At 57.2% G+C, this 5,503-nt stretch overlaps 1 protein-coding gene across 1 annotated transcript in view; it reads right to left on the bottom strand.

Moving 5' to 3' along the window:
- LOC114072080 (transcription cofactor vestigial-like protein 2) overlaps window positions 1-4,741 on the bottom strand; it is a 4,925-nt gene extending 184 nt beyond the window's left edge. Inside the window, exons 1-3 of the mRNA XM_027909998.1 lie at window positions 4,506-4,741; window positions 1,962-2,253; window positions 3-257 (exon numbers count right to left, since the gene is read on the bottom strand). Coding sequence (XP_027765799.1) covers window positions 3-257; window positions 1,962-2,253; window positions 4,506-4,586 — 628 coding nt within the window. The 5' untranslated portion in view covers window positions 4,587-4,741. The remainder of the gene's footprint in view (window positions 1-2; window positions 258-1,961; window positions 2,254-4,505) is intronic.
- Window positions 4,742-5,503: the final 762 nt, after the last annotated feature.

The following is a 5,503-nucleotide window of genomic DNA, read 5'->3' as shown; positions in this document are numbered from 1 at the left end:
GCTCTGTGTCCCAATGTAGGGGTGGTGGTGGTGGTGGTGGTGGTGGTGGGCATGGTGCCAGGGCTCAGGGCCTCCCTGGTGCAGGTGGCCATGCAGGGAGGCGGGTGCGTAGGGGTCGGTGGCGGTGGCGAAGGGCAGCTCGCTGTGGGCGGCAGCTGCCAGGGGGCTGCTCAGGCTGGCTGGGACTGAGGAGGGCTGGTACGTGCTATTCCAGAAGGATGGTGGGAAGATGCGCTGGCTCATTGGGAAGGAGCCATCTGGGTGAAGGAAATGGGAGAGAAAGTCAGCAATGAGCACAGCCAGCAAGGCTTGATCACCTTTCCCTAGGCCTCTGTCCCTCCCCAATCCAACCAAACCCAAACCTTAACTCCCTGAAAAACTACCAAACACAAGAACTTGCTCCAAACAAATACAGATTCCTCTCCAGCTAAACATCCAACACACCTAGGCTATGGCTTATCCCTGAAGCTGCAACTTTTTGTTCCAGGTTTCTCTTAGTATGTAGGTGGGCAAAAGGCTGTTGTCTAAGGTGAGGGAAACATCTCTTTTCTTCCATAGTGTAAACTGAGTGAGAGCTGATATACACCACTGAAATTTTCAAGGTCGGATTTTTCTTGTTCATTTTTGTAATAATCTCCTTGTATAAACATTTATGCTCAACAACTCCAGGAAAGCAGCTGCTGCCTCAGCACAGTTTCAAAGGGGTCAGGAACAGTGAGAGATGTGACTAGAGGCCAGTTTGAATTTTCTTAACTTTCTGGGGGTGATTGTCAACCTATTACACCAGACTTACGCCTGTTTCTTAGGTATATAGTCAACAGGTTTGGGAAGCACTCTGCAGACCTTCGGAGATTTTTCAGAGGCAGAGCAAAGGACAAGGACCCTACCTTTTCTTAACCCAGTAAGCAACATGCAAGATGGACTGGTGATTATTAATAGTACAGGTAGATGTTATGCATGATTAACTGAGAATGCAAACTATTCCCAAAAGAAATAAAAAAAACCCATGCTCCTGATACATTTTTGCCAGGATGTATGTCAGCTCTGAGCCCTGGCATTACTCAGTAGAAGGGGAAGAGGTTCATGATGAGGAAAAAACACTCCTCTCCTGCCACCAGTTGAATATCTTTCACACATGAATTATTTAAACTATTTCATTCTTAGACACTATCGACAGCAATTTGTATAGAGTCTGAGAAATCAGCCTTGGCTGAGCAGGTGGCCCTGTGAGGGAGAGTTAGCAAAACTGCACATAAAGAAGTGCCAGCCCTAACTGTCTGGCAGACAGAGGATGGGAAAGTTTATTCCCTTCTGCCCTGGGTACCTCTAGACCTGTCCAGAGTGAATCAGCATGGATACGGAGAGCTGAGCGTAAGCCCTGGCCTTGACCTTGATGGTACACAGTCACAGCCATAGGCAGGTCTAGAAGCCTTCGTTTTCAGAAATTTAAGGATCTTCCCCCAGCAGCAGTCAGGGTGATGATACAGGGATACATACAGGGCAAAATATCAGTTTTTCAGAGGTGGAAAGCTGATGAGATGGTTCCCACATTTGCTTTTTTTGCTTTGTTCCCATCATTATGACCACGATAAACTGAAAGCAAGGGTCAACAGGAGATGCACAGTCACAGTGCAGGTGTCATTTCATAGCTGGTTTGGCTGTAGCCCCTTCAAGGTAAAGCCTCTGCAGTGTAAAGAAAATTCATTTCCCTGTTCCACCTCCCAGGCTGCTTTCCCCTGGAACACTGAGGCCAGGCATGAACTGAAGGGCTTTATTCTTTTTTTTTTTTCCCTTAAAAGGGCTAAGCAGCTGACAGCTCCCGGCCCGGGACAGCGGCTCCCAGGGGCTGCCCGTCGAGCACCAGCCGTCGGCCAGAGGGAGGAGGGAGACGGGATGCCGAGGTCCGAGGTGCCTGCCTGGAGGGGGACCCCACCGCCCCCCGCGCCGCGCTGGGTGCTCACCCCGCCAGGAGCCGGCGTTCCGCGTCGCTTTCGCGCTGCCGAGGGAGAAGCTGCTGGGCTGGCTGAGCGCCCGGCTGAAGTGCTCGTCCACCACGGCGCTGATGTCCCCTTGGAAGTAGGTGAAGAGGACACAGCGGGAGCTGATGTACTCGGCCTCCGGGGGTCGCTCCTTCTCGGGGCTGCAGTCCTCCTCCTTGATGCTGGCCGCGGGGTGGCTGGAGAAAGAGCTGCTGGCGCTGGCGCTACTGCTGCTCTCCTGGGCTTCTTGCATGTTGGAGTAAAAGGCGAGTTTCTGCGAGAAAGGAAACAAAACAGAGCCAGTCAGGCAGCGCATCAAGGTACTCTGGCTCCCCATGTGCCAACCGGCATGCAGCGCCGAGCCCTCTCCCGCGATCTTTCCGAGAGGATGCAAAAGTCTGGTCCTAGGCTGCCCGCCTTTCCCCCAGCACACACCGTAACCCCACACACCCCCACATCGCCCTCCGTAACTGCAGTTCTGTCCCACCCCCGGGAAGCAGCGAAGGGGTTGCAAACAGGGCAGGTGGCCCGAAACCCAGAGGTGCCGGCTGGGATGGAGAAAGAGCCGCCGGGCGGGGCGGGCGCGGCCGGGCGGGGATCACACGCCCGGGTCCCCCGCACCAAGCCCGGCACAAGAAGCTTTACAGATGGCTCCGGAGCGGACAGCGGCCGCCAAGGGGCTGCAGTGCGAGCGGAAAGACGCGGGGCACGGTCGGACAGCCGCCGGGCACACACGGAGCAGCGACTGCAGCGGAGGGAAGGCGAAAGGCGCTCGGTCCCCGGCTCGCAAAATCTACTGTGAAGAGTGTCCCGTGACTCACAGAGGTGAGAAGGAAAGGGAAAAAAGAAAAAAAAAAAAAATACTCAAACACATTTCAGGGCAAAGCACATCATTTCCCTGGCCAGTAGGACGCTCCAGGTATTTCCTACAAGATTATTCTGTTTTTACTGGATTACGATAGATGGGAAAAGAGCGGGCGTTGAGAAGTTCGGTGGATGTTTCCCATCTTTATGCGTTAGCATGCCTGCAGCTGCTGCAAGTTTCTTAGCAATAAGCACTGGGACGCGGAGCTCGGGCTTGGATTATGCGGGCACAGCCGTGGAGCGGGAGGCGAGGGAAGCACCGAGGGGACGAGGCAGAGCCTTGGGCCAAGGAGCGTGATATATTTCATAATGTCACTCTGCCACGACCGCCTTTCCACTTGGCTCCCAGTTCGGCCATTGAGGTAATGATCATCCCCCTTAATAATGTCATAAGCCGTCGGGGGGAGGGTGAGGGGGTGATGGGAGGGAAGGCAAGGTGGGGGAATACATCATCTGCTATTTGTAACGGGAATTGTGTCCCGCTGCCGGGCAGTGGAGGCGGCACAGGGACCGCCACACCGGGGACTGCAAGGAGTGGGGGTTGCTGGCCCCGTCCCGACCCTGCACAGAAGGGGCTTTCACCCGCCTCGGGCCTGGGGCGCTGCTCCCTCTACCCATCCCCTTTTTCGTTACGCTGGTGGAAAAAGGAATTAATTTCCGAAAGGAATAAGGGCGAGGGAAAAGCTGGAAACGCAGAGGGGTAAAAGGAAAGAGGTGTGCAACAGGTGCATCCCGGGGAAACGAGCGCTGACCCACGCGGGACGATGCGGGTCCCGGGACGAGCAGATCCCCACGCATAACGGGCTGTGCGTGCCCGAAACATTCCCGCGACAGGCGGGATCCCGTTATTGAAACCAGGGGATGGGTTGATACTCGCGCCCGCGCGGGCGGAGCCGCACGCAGTGCGGCGGCGGGACGCGGCTCCAGCACACGGAGCACCCGCGGGTCTTGCAGGCGACGGCGCCGCCGGTAGCCCGGTGGGACCGGAGGAGGGGGGAGGGTCCCACCACCTAGTGCGCCCTGGGATCGGGGAGGATCCTGCAAACCCTTGTCCCCTTCGGGGCCGGGGCTTTTCCCGCCGTCGACAAACCCCGCAGCCTCCCGGCACTCTCGCCTCCCCCACTTCCAGAGTGTAACTCCGGAGCACCTCTCCGAGGCGGCTGTAAAACCTCTGCACGAAGTGGCTCCCGCGGCGGCGGCCGGGATGCCGGCGCACAGGGGTAAGCGATACCCTGGTAGCCTGGCCTCGCAGCTACCGACGGGTTACACACACCGCGGACATCGCTGCCCCGAGCCTCCGCTCTCGGATGGAGCCAGTCCCGGCAAAGGAAACAGACAAACAAACAAATACTGGAAAACGAACAAATCAATACCCTAAAAATCTCTCTGAGGGTTAAAATCGCGCCCAAGTTCCCAAAGCATCCCGTAGTCCGTCGGTTGCCGCCGGTGTACGTACCCTGCCGAGCCCCGCTCCAAGGTGGGATGCGGTTCTGCTTCGATCACCATCGCAGGCTCCCAGATCTTTCCCTCCCGCCTCCCCCGCCCCCCTTTCCCCTCCCCTTCTCCTTTTCCCTTTTTCCTTTCGGTGAGGCCCCAGACGGCCATCCTCCAGATGACACCCCTCCCACACTCTGCCTCTTCACCACTGTCCCCCACACTTACCTGGTGATAGGGACTGTAGGCTGCTGCGAAATAGGGCTGGGGAGGACCGTAGACTTGGTACATAACATCCAAACAGCTCATGGCTGGCAGCGGCCGAGAAGTATTTTTTTCGTCATCAACTCGTGTTCTGCAAAGTGGAGCAATGCTTCGCGGGAGGGAGGTTCCCGGGGGTTAAGAAGCACCACGCACTGGTGGGAGGAGTGAGGGGGGATAAGGCCGCGGTGGGCTGAGCTGACACCCCCCCACACACCCTCTTTCCCTGCCTCCCGCCCTTTTTCCAGCGTGGCTCCCTCCCGCGAGTGCGCTGGGGCCGGAGGGGCTCCTCTGCCGCCGGGGGAATTTCATCCCCGGGCCCGGCGGTGGCAGAGGCGGGGGAAGCCAGGGAGATTCCCCTTCCGCAGCTGGGACTACCCGGGAGCTGCGAGGCGGGAGGCGCGGAGAGAGCTCCGACACGCGGTGCCCGCCCCGGCCGCGCAGGGACGGACCGACGGCTGCGGTGTGCGGGGGAGACGGGGGGCGGAGGGAGGTGGGGGCTTACACAGCGAGTCAACCCATCTCCGGCTGCGGTTTCATTTAATTTCATTTATTTAATTTCTTTTCACGTGTCTCCTGTGCCGGGTGTTGCCCCGCGCCTCCCGGGGAGGATGCCCCCGCCGTTCCTCCCGCCTCGTCGGGTCCCGCTCCTGGTCGGATAGAAGTAGAGCTCCGGGAAAGGCAGGGATCGGGGTAACTCCCTCCAAATCCCACCAAGTCTGGCGCCCGCCGAAAAATGCCACCACCAAAGTCGAGTTGAGAAGTCTGACGAACCTGAGAAAAATCCAGTTGCTCCCGTGGAGGAATCTTTTGAATCATTAAAAATCCCGGGAATGGAGATGCTTTTGCATTTAATAGAAATTAAAACAACGCCGAGGGCAAAGTCACGTCAAAAGAACAAATTATCGTGAAGGTAAACTTGATTTCCTCCCCGGCTTTCTGCTGAGTGTGACATGCAAAGCTGT

The sequence above is a fragment of the Empidonax traillii genome, unplaced genomic scaffold (genome assembly GCF_003031625.1).
Source record: "Empidonax traillii isolate 1590-97213 ecotype Southwest subspecies unplaced genomic scaffold, ASM303162v1 scaffold2601:size23829, whole genome shotgun sequence".
In the NCBI taxonomy this organism is placed as follows: Eukaryota; Metazoa; Chordata; class Aves; order Passeriformes; family Tyrannidae; genus Empidonax; species Empidonax traillii.
This window is presented reverse-complemented; position numbering and strand designations above follow the sequence as displayed.